At 28.4% G+C, this 24,407-nt stretch overlaps 1 protein-coding gene across 1 annotated transcript; it reads right to left on the bottom strand.

Annotated features, from left to right (window-relative positions):
* Nucleotides 1-9,886: 9,886 nt before the first annotated feature.
* On the bottom strand, nucleotides 9,887-11,410 carry LOC149144853 (F-box protein At1g60400-like). The gene is made up of 2 exons (XM_089452286.1): nucleotides 10,313-11,410; nucleotides 9,887-10,195 (listed from the first exon to the last, which is right to left on the bottom strand). The coding sequence occupies exons 1-2, from the start codon at nucleotides 11,408-11,410 to the stop codon at nucleotides 9,887-9,889; spliced, it is 1,407 nt and encodes a 468-aa protein (XP_089308412.1).
* Between the last annotated feature and the right edge of the window lie 12,997 nt (nucleotides 11,411-24,407).

The raw sequence follows: 24,407 nt of genomic DNA, 5'->3' as shown, positions 1-24,407 counted from the left end.
GTGTTTTTTGAATTTTCTATAATTTTTTTTGCTAAGAAATTTATTGAAATGACTGTTTTAGTAGTCAACTTCAAGCTCACTTTCTAACCAAATGGTGAGAAATTTTGGAAATATAAATGAGGCTTTTGTTCATCACGGGCTCATCTATGAAAAAATCTCTCAATTTTTACAAACTATCAGGGTTTGGAGAATACACACTTATATTTGAGGCCTATTTTACCAAATCTTTCCTAGCAAAATTCGTTGCAGAAATTTTAAAATTCGACTTGGTGGAGGTCCAGTTCAACAACGTCAACTAGGCCAACACATCCACGTGGCATGAGACACATCAGCAGTGCATTTAACATTTGGTTGGATTCGTTAAGATCCACCAACAGAAGTTTGTTCAAGCTCATTATGATAGAAGAGTCCTATTTGTATTGAAATTTGTGTAAAACATAAAATACCTAAAGTTTTTCAATAGGTGTCAAATAGGAATTTAGAATGATTGCTTCTAGCCACAAGTGGAAGATTTTGTAATTAATGATAAGATGGATAGGTTGGTCTATACATTTGTAGGTTTTTTTTACTAAAGTGGATCGACAATGTGAAGGAGGCCACTCTTTGTATAAAAAAAAATCTCAGTTAATACATATGTTACAGAAACTCTGTTTTACTACATGAGACTCATGTGTTTGGCTTTATGTTTTATGTTTTTTCATCATGTTATTTATGTTTCTATGTTACTTGGAATTCATGACAAGTGCTCCAACTTCCTTCATTTTTTGTGTATGACTGTAAATGTTTATTTGATATCAATTTTAAAGCCAGATATGCCTCAGTTTCAATTAAGCACTGTTGTTTGTCAATGATTTTCCTTAATCTGGCTCCATGCCCAATGGTGGAAGCCATCACATTCTCCTTCACCTATAAAACCACATAAAAAAAAGAAACCAGAGTTAGCCATCTGAATTTTTGAGCTTATCATAGTAAATTTTTTTAAGTATATTGAGAGAGCCCTCTCAAATTGGAAGGGATAACTTCCAGTCAAAGGTTGGTTTGAAATAGTTATGCTGAGTTAAAGGTTGACACAGCCCAACCCTTTCTAGCCTAGTGATAACACTAAGATTATTCTTAAAGGCTCGAAAGTGAGAATTAAAGCAACTAAGGAGTCTCTCAATGATGCCCGATACATTTCGAGCCCATTGTAGAAGCAGTAAATGAGTTATTACTTAAAGCTCATCATATTTCAAAACACCCTAAATTTTCCTTGCCAGAAATGAAAAGATTACAAGAGTAGTGGGATGAAAAGCAGAGTGATATTACCAAGGAAATCAAGTAGTTGACAAAGGTAAATCTGGATGACAATTAGTGATATGTGGTAAATCCTCACAATCATTGGTTTCTATTAAAGGCACTAACGAACAAAACCACTCAGATTATGCCACAATTCAAAGTAGTTATCTTTAGCTGTCAAATGCTAATGAAGCCCCAGATTCTCCAAGAAGTGGCATCTCTACTTGAAGTCTATGAACATGTAGAAATTAGGTTGTATATTTGCAACTGCTCATGAAGTTTTAATCAAAATCACAATACATGAACCTACATTACTTCTCCTCAGACATTAATTCACAATTTAGAACAAAAATCTCAGAGATGCAAGAAGAAATAACACACATGCAACAAGTATTTTTATCTAGGGAAAGGAATCTGCTAAAATCCCCAATGTCTCCTTACATTAATCAAATGAATAGATATTTATTACAATTGCTTTACTCAACTGAGCTCACCCTACAAGCGCATAACCTATCTCTCTGCTCACTGAAGGCCTCTGACCTGGACTTAGTCAAATTTTGCCTCAGATTGAGCTCTTATTTATTTGTGTTATTCCTTGAGGAATTAACCCCTTTTATTTAGGAAATTACTCTAATTCAATTGTGAAATTCCTTAGGTTGATCATCTGACTACATGCAACACTTGTACACTCAAGAATAGTCTACAACTGATGTTACATTGGCTTGGAATCTCCACCTCAATTGGGTAACTTGAATTATTTACACGCACTAACTATTTCAGGTTGATTGATCAGTTAACTAGATGATCATTGAGTTTGACTAAAGTCCCACTACTTAACTAACCTTCCACTAGTTCCTCCAAAAGTTGGAACTAGTTTATTTGAAAACAACCTAAGATAACTGACCTTGATTGCTACAAATTAGCAATCACACTTGCGTAACTCAACTCTAACTCCTCCAACTCGAATTTACTGAGTAAATTGGGTGGCACAAGCTATGTCACAGAAGTTAACATCATCCAAGTTGTCTGTTGATGTGGAAATTCAATTTTTTTCAATTTAATCAAGGCAAAATGAAATTGAAAATTTCTTGTTGCACTTTTCAAGAAAGCATTGGCGAAGCACAATTGGATCAAGTTCAACGGCCTTAGTTTAGTTACAACAAATTTAATTGTATACATATTTAGTCAAGCTTTCTCGAAGATTCGTTTTATCTCCTATTTTTTGTAAAAAACTTTTATAATAACCCTTTCATGCATTTAGAAAGGGGTTTTGAATTTTTTCAATTAAAGTGAATCTTTTGTTGCACTATTGTACTTAGCTTTCTTTTTAATATATATCTGAACCATTGCAATTCTAGAGATGAAAACATTGCTATCAGATCTGGTAATTTTATCTTGTATGTGTGTATTCTATCTTTAAAGGATTTGTTATATATATTTGAATATTTTTTTTGTATGCTTTCGTATTAATCTTGTCACTTATCACTTTTGAATGTGTCATGATTATTTCTCTTAATTAAAGAAAACAATGTTTTTTGATTTTTTATATGTGGAGAGCATAATATTGTTTTGATTAACTATTTAATCAAAACAATTAATTTAATCGTTATTCTGATATTTCTTTGTAATGATATTTATTATTATGAAATAATATTATTATTTTAGCACATGTGATTCATATACTTGGGTACTAGAGATAAGTTAATATATTAGTTTTTCATAATTAATTTTTTACACATAACTTTTGCAATTATTTTTATCATCCATTTCACCTCACTTATACTTATTTTGAACAGGTAACTGGAAACCTATTTGAACCAGTTAGAACCACCAATTTCAATGAAAAAGGTATAATTGGGGCCTTGACTGGGTGGATTCCCCAAATGTTGATGATGTTTATTTTGGCCATCAACACCATATTAAATAACAAAATTTTGTATCTAATTTTTTTTAGAGAAAAATAATGTAATTTAAATTAAAAAATTTTATATTTTCACTTTCATAACTAGGGAGATGTGTAAGTTATTTCATTTTTAATATGGAGTTGATACATAAGGTTTTATAACAACTAGAAATTTAACATGGGTTATAAGTATAATATTTCAATATGCAGATTGAGTAAAAGATTTTAACATGAAACATATATAGATAGAGAAATATTGAGATAATTCTTATTCCATTAATCGTTGCTTTTTAATTCAATGTATGAGGGAGATTTTGTAATTCTTTCAAGGCCTAATATGGATTTGATATGTAGTATTTTAGAAAATATAGGAAAAATTATGAAGGGGCATGTTTTAACATTTTAATGTGGAGAATGTGAACCATAAATAACTACATATATTATACCAGCCTAGATCCATCCTAACTTCGGATCTACTAGGCACCAAGAGGGATCAAATCTCTAGTGGTAAGATTAGCTTGTACTATGCAAACAAGTATCATTTGTGGTGAAATCTATTTAGAACTGTAATCAACAACCAATAGTTTTTTTTGTTTGGGGGGGGGGGTGGAGGGATATTTGAGGTACATTATAGCAAAGATCTCTAAATAAGCTCTCAAAACCAAAGTAACCCTACCACTTCTCACGAAATGCAAAAAATAGCACCCAAGCTTCATTGAGTAGTAGTGGGAGTAAACCAATGATTGTGGCTATAAACACAACGGCTAGCCACTATAATGAACTTTGATTTTCAATCATGATGAGCTAGTCACTAAAACGAATCTTAATTTTCAGATGAGTCAGCTTTCCATCATGATCAGGTGGCTAGTCATGATGAACACTTATTTTTCAGTCATGATGAACAATGATTTATTATTTTTTTTTTATAAATTATTATGTATGTTGTGGGCAATTATTGATTTAGGTTGAAGAATTTGGAGATTATTTGTTTTAGTAATTATTGATTTAGGCATAATTGTTTTAGTAATTATTCACTTAGGTGGTGGGAAATGCCATATTTTTTTTCCCAATAAGAAAAAAACATCATTTTTGTATTAATATTAATACAAAGGTGTAATTTACATCATCTAACATATATTAAATCTGCTTCACATGCACAAAGTGATATTCTAATATGTTCAACATCTAATGTTTGAGCAATATCAAAATCCCCATAGGATTCAAAACAATTTCATAAGAGCCTAGTACAACTATGTTCATAATGTACGTTCAAATTAGATAAACAACTTGATATATAAGTTAAAAACTAGTATCCTAAGTTCAATGGATATGATTGTGATAAAAAAAAATGTACATACGCATAAAAAGTTTATCACCTTATCCTTGCAGGTATTCTTCATAATGTATTTGACCTAACTATAAGCCCTTGCCCGTTTTTGGATAATTTTTTAGCCTTTAAATTTAATTTCCTATGAATGTGATCAAAGGATATAAAACTGAAGGTTCTCATCAATGCCATAAATCTAATCATTCATTGATCCAATAAAGAAGTGTTTAAGGAAGTATAGCCTTTCAATTAATATATAATAGCCTTTGAATCCTCTATCACTTATAAGATTAGACTACTGAAGTGACACAATTAAAATGACTAATATAAGCAACTGATTCGTATTATTGTAGTACTTTTTAAGTAGTCATCTGTTTGTTCCTACACTAAATTAGTCATTTTTTGTTGTATTACTTATTAGCTAGTCATATATTTTAACCCGAGACTAAATTAGTTGTTTATGTTAATCATTTTTAGTTGGGTCACTTAATATTGCTCATTTGTTTGTAGTATTTCATTTGGAAAAGCTACGGTAACTATACATTTTAGTAACCTAGTCACTAATTTCTCATTTTCTACTAGTATTTAGATAACATATTTTTATTGTTGTAGTTTATCTGTTCTACATTTTGGAGGGTTTTCAAACATATTTTTTGATCTAATTTGTCCAAAATGAGGTAGGGATTTCTTGGAATCACAAGTTTGAGTTGTAAACTCTCCATAATTTGAGTGCCCTGGGGATTTTTCAGGGTGTCGAAGCCATATATGTTGTCAAAAACCTATTTTAAACAAAAAATTAAGATTTGGCCCAAAATTTTTGCTAGATTTTGGCCAAAAATTCTAAAATGTAGCATGTTTAGACAACGTCTTTTTATTGTTGTTGTCCATCTATTCTACATTTTGGATGGTTTTCCAACATATTTTTCAGTCTAATTTGTCAAAATTCTAGTAGGGATTTATTGGAATCGCAAGTTTGAGGTGTAAACTCTCCACAATCCAAGTGCCCAAGGTGTTTTCAGGGTGTTGAATCCATATATGCAGTCAAAACCCCATTTTAAACAACATAATTTAAGATTTGGAAAAAAATCATTGGATTTCAGCCAAAAGCTTCAAAATATAGCATGGGTAGAAAACATCTTTTTATTGTTGTAGTCTATATGCTCTAACTTATGGAGGGTTTTCCAACATTTTTTTTAGTTTAACTTATCCGGAATTAGGAAGGGATTTCTTGGAATCACAAATTTGAGTTGTAACCTCTACACAATATGAGTGCCCCATGAGTTTTTCAGTGTATTGAATCCATATATGCAGTCAAAAACACATTTTAAACAAAAACAAAATAAGATTTGGCCAAAACAAATTTTGTCGAATTTTGGCCAAAAAATCCAAAATGTAACATGTTTAGGAAAATCCTTTTTATTGTTGTAGTTTATTTAGTCTATGTTTTTTAGGATTTTCCAACATGTTTTTCAGTCTAATTTGTCCAGAATCTAGCAAGGATTTCTTGGAACCACAAGTTCGAGTTGTAAACCCTCCATAATCTGAGTTCTCCAAGGGTTTTTCAAGGTGTTGAATCCATGTAGGTAGTCAAAAACTCATTTTAAACAACAAAAAACAATCTTTGGTGAAACACAATTTCACTGGATTTCGACCAAAAAATTCAAAACATAACATATTTAGACAATGTCTTTTTATTGTCGTAGTTTATCTGTTATATGTTTTGAAGGGATTTCCAATATACTTTTGGTCTATTTTTTCCTGAACCTAATAGAGATTTCTTGGAATCACAATTTTAAGTTGTGAACCCTCCATAAACGCTGAGTGCCCAAAAGGTTTTTCAAGGTGTTGAATCCATATATGTAGTCAAAAACCCATTTTAAACAACAAAAAATAAGATTTAGAAAAAACACATGGGCTTCACTAGGGGGGTAATATCATACCATGTGCATTCATATTGGGGGATATATATTGAGGAAAAAATAGCATAATATGTTGAGGGATATATAGAGGGTAAAGTGTTTTCATATTGGTAAGTAAAAGGAATGAAGCTCAAAATTAATGAAAATATATAAAGGGGTATAAAAAAATGTTAATGAAAAAATGGATACCTACAATATCTAGTGAAGTAAATGTTTTTTAATTGGGAATGTGTATTAAGTTCATATTGGTAGGGGGTTAAAAAAATGTGATTTTTAGAGGTATTTTCCAATATTTAGTCAAATTAAGGGTATTATTTACTATGTCATGAATGCACGTGATGTGTCAGAGATTTATTGAGTGAATGCTCTATCGGCAAAAAAAAAAAATCGTTGGATTCCGACAAAAAAATCCAAAATGTAGCATATTTAGACATATTTTTATTCTCATAGCCTATTTGTTCTATGTTTTAGAGATTTTTCCATCATATTTGTGGTCTATTTTTCTTGAATCTGGCAGATATTTCTTGGAATCACAATTTTGAGTTATCAAAAACCCATTTTAAACAAAAACAATTAAGATTTGCCCCAAAAAATGTATCGGATTCTATCCACAAACTCCAAAACATAACATATTTAGACAATGTTTTTTATTGCTTTAGTATATCTATTCTATGTTTTGGAGGGTTTTCCAACATATTTTTCGATCTAATTTGTCCAAAATCTGCAAGGGATTTCTTGGAATCACAAGTTTGAGTTGTAAAATTTCCACAATTTGAGTGCCCTAGTGATTTTTCATGGTGTTGAATCCATATGTGTAGTAAAAAACCCATTTTAAATAACAAGAATTAAGAATTGGCCAAAACAAATTTCATCAAATTTTGGCCAAAAACTCCAAAATATAGCATGTTTAGATATCATCTTTTTATATTTGTAGTGTACTAGTTCCACATTTTGAAGGGTTTTCCAACATGTTTTTTGGTTGAATTTGTCTAGAATTCCGCAAGGATTTATTGGAACCACAAGTTTGTGTTGTAAAATCGCCACAATCTGAGTTCTCTTAGGGGTTTTTAGGATGTTAAATCCATATGTGTAGTCAAAAACCCATTTTAAACAACAAAAAATAAGATTTGGCCAAAAAAGAAAAAAAGAATTTCGACCAAAAACTTCAAAACATAGCATGTTTAGACGACGCCATTTTTATTTGTAATATTGTTGCATGGTTTTTAACACGTTACAAAGACATTTTTATTATTTGATTTGAATTCATTTAATGCTTGTAGGTTTCAATATTGATTGGAATTGTTTTGTGTTAATTAACGAATTTTAATCTTTTTTATAAAGTGAATTTTTTTTTCAAAATTTTACGTAATAAATAAATTTAGATAAATCTATTGATTTTGTAAACATTAACCAATATTTAACAAAATAAAAATAAAAAATTGATATTCCTATTTTCCTGCATAATGAACCCTATTGTCACTCCCAATAGCCAAGCATAAACACTCAAGCCACTCTTTCTATATTTTTCAAGTAGGCGTTCATTTGTTTCCCTGTGGGACAACTTAGTAGTTGGTACAATAAGATGATATCCCATTCACCTTGTTTCAAATTTGATATGGGGACATTTTTAGCCCCTCGTGATAAGGCTCAAGGAATAGGCTCCCCAATCTTCGAGGAGTCTCAACTCCTACTAAATCATCCCTTCCTAATATATTTAACAAAACAATCTAAACATAACTAAATCATCACACTAATTTAATTTTTCAACCTTATATAACATATTCCTAATTCTAATATGAAAATATTCATTTCAAAAAACAATTATTATCCCTGTTGTAGGCATGGTATTACAAATTCAGTTTTGCTTTGACTTTGTATTAGTTTGTCTTTGACCAATAATTTCTACCACTTATCCATAGTTTAACATTGGGAATTCATTTTTTGTTATTTTATTGTTACTATTTAAATTTATTTATTTGTAAGGTGATTGGTTAAGGTCTTATTTTGGGCTCTTTAATAACTTCCATTTCTATTAGTTACTAATTGTTTGTTTTTGGTTTTCTTTCTTTTTATTTAATTTTTTTTCCTTTTTCTATTTTTCCATTTTCATAAATGATGTGTGTGTGTTATATTTGCCAAGTGATTTGTGTTTATCCTGGCTTGACTTGTTGCTTGAGAAACCGCGACCTAGGGGCACTTAAGCTAGCATTTAAGCCATCAAAATCACCTAGGGATCACACCCAGCCTAGGCCACACCAACCCTATGTTTATCCTAGCTTAACCTGCTGCTTGAGAAACTGCGACCTAGGGGCACTTAAGCCAGCATTTAAGCCATCAAAATCACCTAGGGATCACACCCAGCCTAGGCCACACCAACCCCAAAGCGTGTCTCTTCCCCCTAGCACGGTCGCAACAACCTCCGTGAGGTTTGATCTTGGGTCGTCTTGCTAATGAGGCCCATCCTCAACCGATTGTACTAGTGAGACTTGACTATTAAAATATATATTTTAATAAAACACACACATATCAAATGGTATATATATATTAATATAAACAATATTAGCTAATCATATTTTTTAATTTTTGGTGATGGCATTTAACAATACAATATTTTATTAGTTGTCTTATTTTTATAATGAAATCTTTGTCTTTATTATTTTTTAGTTTAATTAAGCTATATTTAAGCTAAGTGAGAGATACTAGCTACTATATAACCGTTATTTATTAAGTATTTGTAAAAAACAAATACTTAGATTAAAAAAATATTAATTTCATTGAACAAACTATTTATTAAATACATGTCAAAAACATAACTAAATCATCCATGTAGTAATATTGATTTCATTGAACAAACTATTTATTAAATACATGTCAAAAACATAACTAAATCATCCATGTAGAATGTACATATAAAATTCCAATCGATTATATAAAATTTTGAAGTACACTTATTTGATCTTTCAACCTTGTATAGCATATTCCTAATTCCAATAGGAGCAATTACTCCCATCTGTTTTTTTAGGTTAAAATTAAAATAATATCAAGGAAATAGTATTCCAACCAGGATATTTATTAGCAGCAGTTTTGTTTTATTATAAAAAACAAACCTAATAATTAAAAGTCTTAAACTTATATCTTAAAAAAACCTAAAATAAAATATTTTCATTATTCAATGTCCACAACCCAAAATCTTTATGGCCCTTCTGATTCCCAAATTCCAGATTCCCAAATTCGAAGGCTTCCAGCTGCGTTGGCTTGACTTCGTACCGCCATGGCAAAGTTCCCCCAAACCTTCAAACATCTGGCCATCGCAAAGTTCCTCCGATGAATATTTTAGGGTGTTCTTCCGTTTTTCGAGAGGCAGGAAGAGCAATAAGCGTTAGTTGGAGTTCTTCATCCGGCCATTAGAAGAAGCTTCTATTTTCTAATTAGAAGGACCTGCTTTATCACAGGGCACATTTATTAGTGTAACTCCACCCGTTCAAACGGAATGAAATACTCTTCTTTTATTTCTGTAACACGTACTCTAGCTCGAGGGGAAGCTCTTCTCAAATCCAACACTTTTGCTAAAAACAGTATGCAGCTTTCTTGGTTCCTAAATTTAAACGGTGGTATTTGGATTTCCATGGTTTCAAGAAGAGGGGTATTCTCCAGCAACCAGCCCAAAACAGTAATTTCTTTATCATTGAATACGCTTATCGATACACATATGAACCGAATATTGACAGGTACAGAGTTTCGACATGGTGGAATGGGATCTATACCTAACTCCTGCATTGAATACCAAAGAAAAATCCAGTTACTAATCCCAAAGCTGTTTTCCACAAAGAAATTGGCTATTTTGTAGCAAACATATATATATCCTTTAAAAAAAAAAAAAAACGTTACCAAAATAAAGCTATTTAAGCCACTTAAGGCTAGACGCTGAAGATGAGCAAGAGTTTGCAGCAGATTGAGAAGAGGATTCTGCAACAAATTTTGCCTTTCAAATGTTCGCCTAGCCACAAAATATCGAGATGCGAACCATGTCACGGAAAGCATCTTCAGTGATTTGAAGCTCCCAATTATCTCAAGAAATCTCTCCGCCGATAAATTGTGTTCTTTCCCTCCAGTTGAAAGCAATGACAATCCAACCATGTCACTTCCAAACTGCATGTCGAGGCGCTGAACTGCGAAAGAAAGTTCCTGAAACAACAGGTCATTCACTCTCAAATCCTTCATGGGGAAATACTTTGAGATTAATACCTCAAGGCATTTAAGCTTCGGACATCTGATAGTTAAAAGCTCCACTGGCATATTAAAATTCCTAAACTGATTACAAATGCGAATAGCAGTAATGTTGGGAGCGGAAATAACAAGCTTCTGCAGACCAGAACACTTTGATATTTGAAGCTTTTCAAGAAGTGGGCAATGAGAAATAAAGCGGGTAAAGGAGTCGTTTCTGAATTCCATATTAAAGAGATCGCAAGCAATAAGACGATTAAATCTGCAAAAATTCTGTGGGATATGGGAGACAATGTAATTAGAAAGCATGAGCGTTCTAAGATTTGTGCAGGAGAAAAGGGCAGGTAACAGGATTACCCTTTCCCTATAGGAATGACATAAGGCGAGGTGTTGGACATTCTTTCTTGCTGCGCACTCCACCCATTTCCATACGCTTTGGCAGGTAAACTTCCAACCGTTAGGGACCCAAGGCTGCAAAGAGTGCGGAAACAGATAAAAGCCTTCGAGGTCAGAGCAATGCGAAAGCAGAAAGTTAGATATTATATTCTCGACTGTGGCAATGGAGAGGGGAGTGGGGCTGACAGAACCCATGATGAAATAGGGCGAGATGGTGAGTTGGGGCATTCGGCTGTAGAGGTATCTCCATCTCTTGGAGAGAACGGAGCTTCTCACAGCCTCTTTAATGGGGAGTCTTGTCAGTATCAAACACAGTAAGTCATCTGAAAGCTTGGAGAACATGTCAGAGCCAGGACCAGGGGCCATGGTTGATAAAGATTGAACAAGAAGAAAGGTAGACTAGGATGAACGTTTGGGAAAAAAATGCATTACAATAAGCCGATCTGAAAAATGATTTGTTTCATTTATTTATAGAAAAGAGTAAAACCTGACAAGGCCATAAATTTAGGCAATAGCAAAAGTAGATAGTTTCGACTTTTAGTTTTCCCAATGATCATGTTCAGTTTATGATCATGTGCTTTAGTGTGTGAGCCGTGAGTTACAATTCTTTTTAATAACAAGATTTGTTTGAATATTCACAGATTATAACCTTTCGACAGTTTCGTTTTATATTTATTTTAATTTTTTTTTAAACATTGAAATTAGTAGTCACCTATTTCATCGAAAATACAATTAATCGAAATAAATGCAAAGTATTCGTTTGATTTAAATTATTTGTTTAATCACGATTTATTACATTTCTAATTTGATATAATTACAATTTATTACTCTTCCAATGTGCTATATTATGATTTATGAAGTTGTTTTTTTTAATCAATATATTTTAAAATTATAAATATTAAATTTTATGGGTTTTTAATCATGGTTTATTATGATTCAACGCTATGTTGTGAGAAAGAGCGTTTCAATATGAAAAGCAGTTTGTTTAACCATCGTCAATCATGGTCAACTATGGTACAATATCACATTGTAACAAAGATTGTCTCAATATGAAAATCAACCATGGTCGACTGTATTCGATCATGGTAAACCATGGTCAAATGTCGCATTGCGACAAAGATTGTCTTAATATGAAAACAATCATGGTCAACCATGGACCAACATCACATTGTGACAAAGATTGTCTCAATCTGAAAATCAACCATGGTAAAAAATTATCAACAATGATCAATCATGGTCAACCATGGTCAACCATGATCCAATGTCGCATTGTCACAAAGATTGTCTCAATATGAAAGTCAGTGATGTCCAACCATGGTCAATGATCGTCAATAACCATGGTCACATTGAGACAAAGATTGTCTCATGATCCAACGTCACATTGTGTCAACCCTAATCCAACATCGCATTGTGACAAAGATTGTCAATATGGATATCAACCATGGTTAACCATGGTCAATCATGATTACTCATGGTCCAATGTCGCATTATGACAAAGATTGTCTCAATATGAAAATCAATCATGGTCAACCATGGTCCAATGTCACACTGTGACAAAGATTGTCTCAATATGAAAATCAACCATGGTCACATTGTGACAATGATTGTCTCTTTGTCCAATATCACATTATGAAAACCATGGTCAACCATGGTCTAGTGTTGCATTGTGACAAAGATTGTCTCCATATGAAAATCAACCATGGTCCAACGTTGCATTGTGATAAATATTGTTTCAATATGAAAATCAATCATGGTCATCCATGGTCCAATGTCGCACTGTGACAAAAATTGTGACAATATGAAAATCAACCATGGTCAACCATATTTATTTCAAGGTTTGTAATGTTTATCTTAGGGTTTATATACCTTGTGTTTATAATATTAAACCCTTAGATTTATAATCCCTTGGGTTTTTAGTATTACTCCCTTGTGTTTATTAGTCCATGGGTTTATAATATCAATCCCTTGGGTTTATTAATCTAAGGGTTCATATTCTTAGGGTATAATATTATTCATAGGGTTTATAATATTAATTCTATGGTTTATTATAAATCTCTTAGGTTTGTAATGATGGTCAACCATGGCCCAATGCCACATTGTGACAAAAATTTTCTCAATATGAAAATCAATCATGGTCAATATGAAAATTAACCATGTCCAACCATGGTTCAACGTCACGTTGTGTCAAAGATTGTCTCAATATGAAAATCAAGCATGGTCAATTATCGTTAGCAATGGTCAATCATTGTCAACCATGCTCAACCATGGTCTATTTTCGCAATGTTACATTACATTGTAATTTATTCAATGTCGCATTGTTACATTATAAAACTTGGGTTTAATACAACGTTTATAATATTAGGGTCTTTTAATATCTAGTTTATAATATTAAAGTTTAATATTAAGTTTATAATTTGTAGTATTAAGTCTTATAATATTAATCTTAGGGTTTCATATTAATCCCCTAGGTTTATCAATCCCTTGTGTTTATAATCCCTCAGGTTTTTAATATTAAACCAATGGGCTTATTGGGTTTATTGATCCCTTGGGTTTATACCATTGATCCTATATTTTCTAATATTAATCTAAGGGTTTATATTCCTAGGGTTTAATATTTAAGTATATGCAAGTTTATAATATTAATATTAGGTTTAATATTAATCCCTTTAGTTTATAATCCCTTGGGCTTGTAGTATTAATCCATTGTATTTATTAATCTTAGGGTTTATGTTCCTAGGATTTAATACTAATCCTAGGGTTTAATGTTATTCCCCTTGGTTTCAAATCTCTTGGGTTTTTAGTATTGATCTCTTGTGTTTATTAATCGCTTAGGTTTATAATGTTAATCATCAGATTTATAATATTAATTTTAAGGTTTATAATATTTACCTTGGGGTTTATGTCCCTTAGGTTTATAATATTAATTCCTTGTGTTTAATATTATCCCCGTGAGTTTATAATCCCTTGGGTTTATTAGTCTCTTGCCTTTATGATATCAATCTCTTGGGTTTATTAATCTAAGGAGTCATATTTATAGGGTATAATATTATTAATAAGGTTAATAGTATTAATCATAGGGTTTAATTAAATCTCTTGGGTTTATAATACAAATTCCTTAGGTTTATTATCCTTTGGGTTTTTAAAACTGATCTCTTGGGTTTATTAATCACTTAGATTTATAATGTTAATCCTAAGGTTTATAATATTAATCTTAGGGTTCAATGTTTATTTTAGGGTTTATAATATTTACCTTAGGGTTTGTTCATGAGGTCTTGGATAGATGTTGATCAAGTTCTCTATTAAGGCACTCCTTGATGTGAAGTCACTGATTCAATTCCTTGCCCCGATCTAGGTGTTATATTGGACATGATGAAGATGTAGTCTTTCCAAACTTACAAAAATAAAATATTTACCTTAGGGTTTATATCCCTTAGATTTATAATATTAATTCCTTGTGTTTAATATTATTCCCTTGAGTTTATAATCCCTTGGGTGTATTAGTCCCTTGCCTTTATGATATGAATCTGTGGGTTTATTAATCTAAAGGTGAAAGCATGAAGATGGGTTACACTTTTGGGCCAAATGTGGCGATGAAATTTCAATTTTTTCCTCAAGTTTTATCGAATTGAAACTCTCAAAATTCATATAAGCACTGTGAATTTTGATTCAAAGTAAAATGACAAATTGCAGAGAATTATGTTGTTGTCCTAATGATATTTTTTTCAAAAATATTTAGTGTCATATAATATTTCAATTTTCCATTAAATAAAATGCTTGTCTTTGTAAATTTTCACACATCTTAAGAGGTAAGTGTGTGTTCATGTAACATAATTTAGTCTAAAATATGTAGTTTATATATATATATATATATATATATATATATGAGCATGATCTACAAGGAGAGAGCTAAGTCTTTCATATTAAAAATTTATCTTTTTATGCAAAATTATATTTTTTTATTATTTTTGGAAGTTGGGGAATTATTGTTTCAGTTGCATTTTTCACACACATGTGTTCACATAAAGTTTTTTTCAACTATTTATATAAATTGAAAAACTAATAATACCTTTTTGAATCGGACTCGTAACCGAAGATAGTGGTAATTTTTTTTTTTTTTCGTTGTGTATATTTAATGATATTGATTTTTTATTCAACCTCTTTAAAATTGTTCAAAAAAAATTCAAGCATTATCTTTAAAATAAATTAGATAAAAAATATCATACTAATTTGAAAATGTCAAACTCATATGCCATTGGATAGAGAGTTTCTTCATGAATCCAACATGATCAACTCTGCCATTTAAAGACAAATTATGCTTGGAGTCCGCTACAGTACAAAACAATGTTGCAGAGAAATTTACACAAGAGGAGCTAAAACTTTGTTTAAGAAACCCTCAATCGAGCTAATTCAAATTTCAAATAGCTCGATCGAGGGTTTAAGAAACCCTTGGTCAAGCTATCATAATTATCTTTAAAAAAATGGAAAAAAAAAAGAAAAAAAATATGAAATACTTATCTACAAGCAAATTATAAAATTTATTTATTCCAAAAAAATATTTTTTTAAATATTCAAATATATTATGAACTCTAATTTTCCCTAATTATAAATCTAAATTTTATTTTATTTTACCAAGAAAATAATTATAATAATATATAGATAACTTTCTATAAAATATTTTAACTTTACTTTTTCATTTTTGAAATTCTTAAAAATAATATTTTGTTTATTGTTTTGATTTTAAATATAACATATTTTTATACTTAATCATTTTTATTTTTTATTTTATGTAGAAATTTTCAATAAAAATAAATCAAATTATAATAATCAAATTATTCAATGTCGCATTGCATTGTTGCATTACAAAACTTGGGGTTTATACCAAATTTATAATATTAGGGATTATAATATTTGGTTTATAATATTAAAGTTTAATATTGGGTTTATAATATTAATCTTACTGTTTAATATTAATCCCTTGGGTTATAAATTCCTTAGGTTTATAATATTAATACCTTGCGTTTAAAATTATTCTCATGAGTTTATAATCCATTGGTTTTATAATATTAATCCCTTAGGTTTATTAATTCCTTGGATTTATAGTATTAATCTCTTGTGTTTATAATATTAATTCTAGGATTTATAATATTAATCTTAGGGTTTGTATTCCTAGAGTTTAATATTAATCCTAAGGTCCAATGTTATTCTCTTGATTTTATAATCTCATGAGTTTTTAATATTAATCCAATGGGTTTATTAATCCCTAGGGTTTATAATATTGATCCTAGGGTTTCTAATATTAAACATAGGGTTTATATTCCCAGGGTTATAAATTTTGCCTATGATTTATAATATTAATCTTAGGGTTTAATATTAATCCCTTTAGCTTATAATCACTTAGATTTATAATATTAATTCCTTGGGTTTATTAATCTTAAAGTTTATATTCCTAGAATTTTATATTAATCCTAGGGTTTAATGCTATTCCCTTGGGTTTAAAATCCCTTGGGCTTTTAATATTGATCCCTTGGGTTTATTAATCACTTAGGTTTATAATGTTAATCTTGGGGTTTATAATATTAATCTTAGTGGTTAATGTTTATTTTAGGCTTTATAATATTTACCTTAAGGTTTATATCCCTCAGGTTTATAGTAATAATTTCTTGTGTTTAATATTATTCCCTTAGGTTTATGATCTCTTGGGTTGATTAGTCTCCTACCTTTATGATATCAATCCCTTGGGTTTATTAATCTAAGGGTTCATATTCCTAGGGTATAATATTTTTTTTTTTCACTTACTGATTGGATACTCGGGTCAGTGGGTAGCCGCTACGTCCAGGGTTTTAAACACTGAGTGGACGCCACCCGAAGGGCATCAACACCCCTCGGCCTATTTACTGACCTAACCCCAAGAGCTTTCGGGATTCGACCCTGTGACCTCCCATTGGCGAGACATTTGATTTGACCGATTGAGCTAACTCTTGGGGCTTAGGGTATAATATTATTCATAAGGTTTATAATATTAATCCTAAGGTTTAATTTAAATAGCTTGAGTTTATAATCCATTGGGTTTATAATACAAATCCCTTGGGTTTTAGTCGCTTTCCTTTATGATATCAATTCCTTTAGTTTATTAATCTAAGAGTTCATATTCCTAGGGTTTAATATTATGCATAAGGTTTATACTATTGATTCTAGAATTTAATTTAAATCTCTTGGGTTTATAATACAAATTCCTTTGGTTTATTAATCTTTAGGGCTTAGAATATTAATATCTTGGGTTTATAGCATGAATCTATTTGGTTTATTAATAATTATTATAATTGTTGAATTTAGGCTTCTATGATTCATGTTATGAAAAGTAAGAAAATTTTTGGTAAAAATCACATCATCGGATGAACCACACTTGATGGTTCGAACGCCTCAACAAAACTCTGATAATGTGATTTTTACCTAAAATTTTCTTACTTTTCAATTATTATTATTAATTTTAATATAAATATTTATATTACTTTTAATTATAAATTATTACTATTATTATTTATATTAAATAATAATAATAATAATAATAATAATAATGGTGATTGTTGATATATTTACATTTATTAATCATATTTATTAATGTGATTGTGTATGTGATTGGTATATATAAACAAATTTATTAATGTGATTATGTTTGTATTAGTTTACAAGAATAAAACTGTTAATTTAAATAATAACAAAAATAAATAATTTGGAATTTTAGTTTTTTCAATAATCTTGTTCAGTTTATGATCATGTGCTTCAGAGTGTTACTCTAAATTACCATTCTTTTCACTAACAAAATTTGTTTAAATATTCACAGATTATAACTTTTCGATAAATTTCATTTTATATTTGTTTTTATTTTTCTTAAATGTTTAGTCACTTATTTTATCATCAAATAATCATATTCAGTTTATGATCATGTGCTTCAGAGTGTTACCCTGAATTACCATTCTTTTCAATAACAAAATTTGTTTAAATATTCACAGATTATAACTTTTCGATAAATTTCATTTTATATTTGTTTTTATTTTTCTTAAATGTTTAGTCACTTATTTTATCATCAAAATACATGCAGTGTATTATCTTCTCTTATTATTATTATTTATTTATCGAAATACATACAAGGTATTGGTTTGATTTAAATTAGTCGTTAAGCACAATTTACTACTTTTTTAATTTGATATATTATGATTTATGAAGTTTATTTATTTAAAAAAAATATCAATATATTTTAAAAATACAAGTAATAAAAAAATTAAATTAATAAATTATTATATATAAAAATAACTTTTAGAAAATTTAATTTAAATAAAAAATTTATATATATATAGAGTAAGGTTAGGTAGGATCTTTTTATTTTCGAGTTTTTTACATGTCTGTTATTCATCTAATTTCCGAGAAAGGTAGCACAAGAATTGAACCTAAGTTTTCCAATTTAGTGAAACTTCATTTCCACGACCATTACCACTTAAACTACCCCTTCGAACTTAATTAAAATATTATTAAAAATTCTTAAAATATTATATTACTTCATGAAAATAAATTTTATATATTTAAAAAAAAGAAAAGACAATTATAAAAGAGACTAGTAGTTATATACTTCCTAGTTACGTACATAGTATTTATTTACTATATTTTTAGTATCTTACCCTTATGACATGACAGTGTGGTTGTCTATTACTATAACTAATACATTGTTATTATTTAGAACTTAAGAGTTAGTAAGATGGAATATAAAAGAGAAGAGTATTTGATTTACCATATATAAAAAAGTTAAATTAATAATTATTTTATTTTTTTTTAAATATTATTTTAAATAAACAAAAGAAAATTAATTTTTAATTAAAATATTATTAAAAATCTTAAATTATGATATTATTTTATGAGTATATTTTTTTATAAATTTTCAAAAACTTAAAAAAAAATTATAATAACAATTATAAAAGAGATATTAGTTGCATACTAGGTTTTCTGTTACTATAATTAATACTTTGTTGTTATTTAGAATTTAAGAATTAGTAAAATTGAAAACAAACAATCAAACAAATTTATTTTGTTACTATAATTAATATTTTTCCGTTATTTAGAATTTAAGAGTTAATAAAATTGAGTATATATATATATATATATATATATATATATATATATATATATATATATTAGTTAATATAAATATTTATAATATGTAAATTAAAAAAAATCAATATAAAAAATTATTCATATAAATTAGTATATATATATTATTAATAATGGATTATAAAAATTAATAGAGATCACAATTTATTAATTAAAAAATATTAAAGAAATATGTAAACTATAAAGAAATTAGAAACAATGACCTCTATTTTTGGTATAAAGAATTTAGGAGATTTAAATTAACAATAAAGAAAGAATTATTGTTTTTCCCAAAATAAATGGAGAACAAGATTGATATGAAAATGGAAATTGAAGGAGAGAATGACAGATAAAGTGTTAACAATAGAAGATTGGTATCTAGAATGGAGGGGTATCTAAGACAATCTTTCTTAGCATAGTGCAATATCTCCAGGGGTGATTTGAGGTAAATTTATGGCTAACCCCAAGGTTATGTTCATGTCCAAGTGGCAGTGTACTAGGCAAACACTAGTTATATCTAACCACCATTAGCATTACCAACATGTACCAAGTTCATAGCATTATAGAAATAGAGATAACATAGAACGAAGTCAAACCTAATCCCATGAAGCCCCTTGATACAGCTAAAACTCTGTTCTAAAACCACCTACATAAAAATCTTGTGCTAAACCAACCAATAATGCAATCTTATAACTCAAAGTCTATAAAAGAAGCATGCCTAATTCTAAGGTTGAATGATGAGTTTGTGTGCATAATAAGTAGCTCATGTGTGAGTATCTTAGAACACTATTGTTGGGTAATTTAATTGGTAGTTAAATTACTTCATTAATTTTCAACCAAGGTTCGTGTACTTATGAAGTGCATGTGCATAATATATGCTAGGAGCTCTATTTTTTTTTTTTTTTGTTTAATTTTAAGATGGAAAAGCAACTGAAGGAAATCGTTAAAGATGGACTAAATCAAGATTAACTCATTTCAACTTTACGCACATGTTCTTTCTATCAGACTTGAAAAGACAAATGATGCCTTTAAAAATAAGATTAAATTGAAAATATCATTCTACTTGCATGAAAAAGACATCCATTGGTATTGAATTAAGAAGAACTATTCTAGCGACATGAAATTAAAAGATCATCTAATTGCATGAAATTGAAAGGATTGATCTAATTGCATCAAATGGAAAGATATATTTCTAATTACATTGGATTAAAAAAATTATCATAATGGCATCAAATTGAAAGAACTAATCTAACTGTTGGAATGAAATCTTAATCCTTTGCCATGAATAAAAATCCTATTCTATCAGTAGAATCAAAACTTGTTTAAAACTCAACCATTCAAAATGAAATTTCAACTCATGACAAATTACTAATGTGCGTAATGGAGAGCTAAATTAATTTAAATATTTAAATATGTGACTAAGTGGAAATCTTAAATGAAGAAAATTGACAATTCAAAATATTTTTGGTTGTTTTTATTTTTTAGTGAGCGCTCAATCTTGTATAGTGAAATCAATGATAAGTAATTGAACAAAAAATTAAACAAAAATGTAAATTCAATTGCGACTAATTAAAATAAAAATGAAATCAAAACATCTAAACAGTCTTACAACTCTTTAGGGAGCCCTGCCATTGAGTGTAAGTCGTTATAAACTTCAAATCAAATCTACTATTGACACATTTTCTTTTTAGGAACATAGTATTTGCATTGATCAAAGTTGAGAGTGTTTGCACCACTTAAAACAGAGTCATTACCATCTATTGTCTATTATCTCGAGTTGCAGAGCAAGGAGATATTTATACATTAGTGAATTAACAACTTTTGGAAAGAACTGTTGAGAGGCAAGTTTATAGATCGATATCTCAATTTTCAATTTTGACTAAGAAATAGATCTTGCATGATTTGTTCTATTGTAGCAAATCATGTAGATATTCTTTACACATCAATCACATAAAACTCACTCGCTTGATTTCATTCTTTCCATGTTCACTTGATGTTGAAACTGCTTCCAAAATACCTTGTGTATAAACAAAATGGTGTTGACCTAGAGGTTGATCAAATGGATTTTCAGTCTAGTCAATCTCTTGAGTTGGAACAATAGGTGGATGAGCATGTCCTTAGCATTTGGAAATTTCCCATACCCTTTGTTCACTTTGAAATTCTATGCATCTTGTTTAACCATGGATTGAGCTATGAAAAAATCATTCAGCTATGGAAATGTTACAATTTGGTAGCCAAAGAGATATTATAATCAATTTCATAAAGAAGTTCTAGATTATGGGCGTTAAATCATTTGATAACTTTTGTTATAGATGAAATGGAATTGCTGAAATTATAGCTTGTAAAGATATATTTATCCCCTGAGTTTATAAATTCCTTAGGTTTATAATATTAATCCCTTGGGTTTGAAATTATTCTCATGAGTTTATAATCCATTGGTTTTATAATATTAATCCCTTAGGTTTATTAATTCCTTGGATTTATAGTATTAATCTCTTTTGTTTATAATATTAATTCTAAGATTTATAATATTATCTTAGGGTTTGTATTCCTAGGGTTTAATATTAATCCTAAGGTCTAATGTTATTCTCTTGATTTTATAATCTCTTGAGTTTTTTATATTAATTCAATGGGCTTATTAATCCCTATGGTTTATAATATTGATCCTAGGGTTTCTAATATTAAACTTAGGGTTTATATTCCCAGGGTTATAAATTTTGCCTATGGTTTATAATATTAATCTTAGGGTTTAATATTAATCCCTTTAGCTTATAATTACTTAGATTTATAATATTAATTCCTTGGGTTTATTAATCTTAAAGTTTATATTCCTAAAATTTTATATTAATCCTAGGGTTTAATGTTATTCCCTTGGGTTTAAAATCCCTTGGGCTTTTAATATTGATCCCTTGGGTTTATTAATCACTTAGGTTTATAATGTTAATCCTGAGGTTTATAATATTAATCTTAGTGGTTAATGTTTATTTTAGGGTTTATAATATTTACCTTAAGGTTTATATTCCTCCTATTTATAATATTAATTTCTTGTGTTTAATATTATTCCCTTAGGTTTATAATCTCTTGGGTTGATTAGTCTCTTACCTTTATGATATCAATCCCTTGGGTTTATTAATCTAGGGTTCATATTCCTAGGGTATAATATTATTCATAAAGTTTATAATATTAATCCTAAGGTTTAATTTAAATATCTTGGGCTTGTAATACAAATTCTTTGGGTTTATTATCCCTTGGGTTTTAGTCGCTTTCCTTTATGATATCAATCCCTTTAGTTTATTAATATAAGAGTTCATATTCCTAGGGTATAATATTATGCATAAGGTTTATAATATTGATTCTAGAGTTTAATTTAAATCTCTTGGGTTTATAATACAAATTCCTTTGGTTTATTAATCTTTAGGTCTTAGAATATTAATATCTTGGGTCTATAGCATGAGTCTATTTGGTTTATTAATAATTATTATAATTATTGAATTTAGGCTTCTGTGATTCATGTTATGAAAAGTAAGAAAACTTTATCAGATGAAAACAAAACTCTGATGATGTGATTTTAACCTAAAATTTTCGAACTTTCCAATTATTATTATTATTAATATTATAATTATTAATTTTAATATAAATATTTATATTACTTTTAATTATAAATTATTATTATTATTATTTCATAATAATAATAATAATGGTTGATATATTTATATTTTATTAACATGATTTTGTATGTAATTGATATACATAACCAGATTTATTAATGTATTAATGTGATTATGTTTATGTTAGTTTACAAGAATAAAACTGTAAATTTAAATAATAGTAAAAATAAATAATTTGGAATTTTAGTTTTTCCAATAATCGTGTTCAGTTTATGATCATGTGCTTGAAAGTGTTGCCGTGAATTACCATTCTTTTTAATAACAAGATTTGTTTAAATATTCATAAATTATATTTTTATATAATCTTATTTTATTTTTATTTTTATTTTCTTAAATGTTTAGTCACTTATTGTATCATCAAAATAGATATTTATCAAAATACATACAAGGTATTGGTTTGATTTAAGTTAGTGGTTACGCACAATTTACTACTTTTCTAATTTGATATATTATGATTTATGAGGTTTACTTATTTAAAAAAAATATCAATATATTTTAAAAATACAAGTGATAACAAAAATTAAATTAATAAATTATTTACATATAAAAATATTTTCAGAAAATTTAATTTAAATAAAAAATTAAAATATTATTAAAAAACCTTAAAATATTATATTATTTCATGAAAATAAATTTTATAAATTTTAAAAAACTAAAAGACAATTATAAAAGAGACGAATAGTTACATACTTCCTAATTATGTACATAGTATTTATTTACTATATTTTTAGTATCTTACCCTTATGACATGACAGTATGTAGTATGGTAGTATGGTTTTGTGTTACTATAACTAATACTTTATTATTATTTAGAACTTAAGAGTTAGTAATATGGAATATAAAAGAGTATTGACTATATATCAAAGTTAAATTAATAAATTATTTATCTCTAAAAAAATTGAAAATTTAATTTAGGAAAAAAACAACTTTTTAAATAAACTAAAAAATAATTTTTCATTTTTCATTAAAACATTATTAAAAATCTTAAATTATGATATTACTTCATGAATATATTTTTTATAAATTTTCAAAAACTTAAAAAAAACTATAATGACAATTATAAAAGAGACAACTAGTTAGATACTAGGTTTTCTTACTGTAATTAATACTTTGTTGTTATTTAGAATTTAAGAATTAGTAAGATTGAAAATAAATAAACAAATTTTGTTACTCTAATTAATATTTTGATGTTATTTGGAATTTAAGAGTTAATAAAATTGCATATATATATATTTTGTATGGATATTTATTTATGAATTAATATAAATATTTATAATATGTAAATTTTAAAAAATGAATATAAAAAGTTACACATATAAATTAGTATATTAATAAAAATTAATAAAGATCACATAGAAAAGATTAAAGAAATATGTAAACTATAAAGAAATTAGAAAACGATGACCTTTATCTTTGGTATAAAGAATTTGGGGGATTTAAATTAATAATAAAGAAAGAATTATCATTTTTCCAAAAATAAATGGAGAACAAGATTGATATGAAAATGGAAGGAAAGAATGAAAGATAAAGTGATAACAATAGAAGATTGGTATCTA

This window comes from Pinus tabuliformis, chromosome X, assembly GCF_031772625.1.
Source record: "Pinus tabuliformis cultivar Carrire ecotype Pingquan chromosome X, CPIR1, whole genome shotgun sequence".
NCBI lineage: Eukaryota > Viridiplantae > Streptophyta > Pinopsida > Pinales > Pinaceae > Pinus > Pinus tabuliformis.
The sequence above is the reverse complement of the archived record's forward strand: the minus strand, read 5'-3'. Positions and strand labels throughout refer to the sequence as shown.